General features: G+C 71.8%; 1 protein-coding gene across 1 annotated transcript in view; it reads right to left on the bottom strand.

The window, feature by feature from the left end:
• The window catches only part of RSBN1L (round spermatid basic protein 1 like), a gene marked incomplete at its 5' end in the record, with an annotated part of 56,513 nt that extends 56,294 nt beyond the window's left edge, over positions 1-219 (bottom strand). The window contains 2 exon segments of the mRNA XM_019474580.1: positions 1-6; positions 9-219. The exon segment at positions 1-6 is cut by the window's left edge and continues 156 nt beyond it. Coding sequence (XP_019330125.1) covers positions 1-6; positions 9-219 — 217 coding nt within the window.
• Position 220: the final 1 nt, after the last annotated feature.

Below are 220 nucleotides of genomic sequence, written 5' to 3'. Positions count from 1 at the left end.
CTGAGGCAGGCGGTGCCGGTGGTGGCGGTGCTGGTGCTGCTGGTGGGAAGAGGAGGGGGAGGCGGACGACGGCAGCAAAACGGCGGGCGACAGCAGCTTCCGGGACAGTTGGGAAGGGAAAGCAAAGCCCCCCGCACTCCCGCAGGGGCCAGAAGGGAGCGCGGGGAAGCCCCACGCCGCGGGGTTGCTGTAGCTCGGCACGACCGCTGGCAGCGGCAGG

Source organism: Aptenodytes forsteri, unplaced genomic scaffold (genome assembly GCF_000699145.1).
Source record: "Aptenodytes forsteri isolate BGI_AS27 unplaced genomic scaffold, ASM69914v1 Scaffold137, whole genome shotgun sequence".
Classification (NCBI taxonomy): Eukaryota; Metazoa; Chordata; class Aves; order Sphenisciformes; family Spheniscidae; genus Aptenodytes; species Aptenodytes forsteri.
This window is presented reverse-complemented; position numbering and strand designations above follow the sequence as displayed.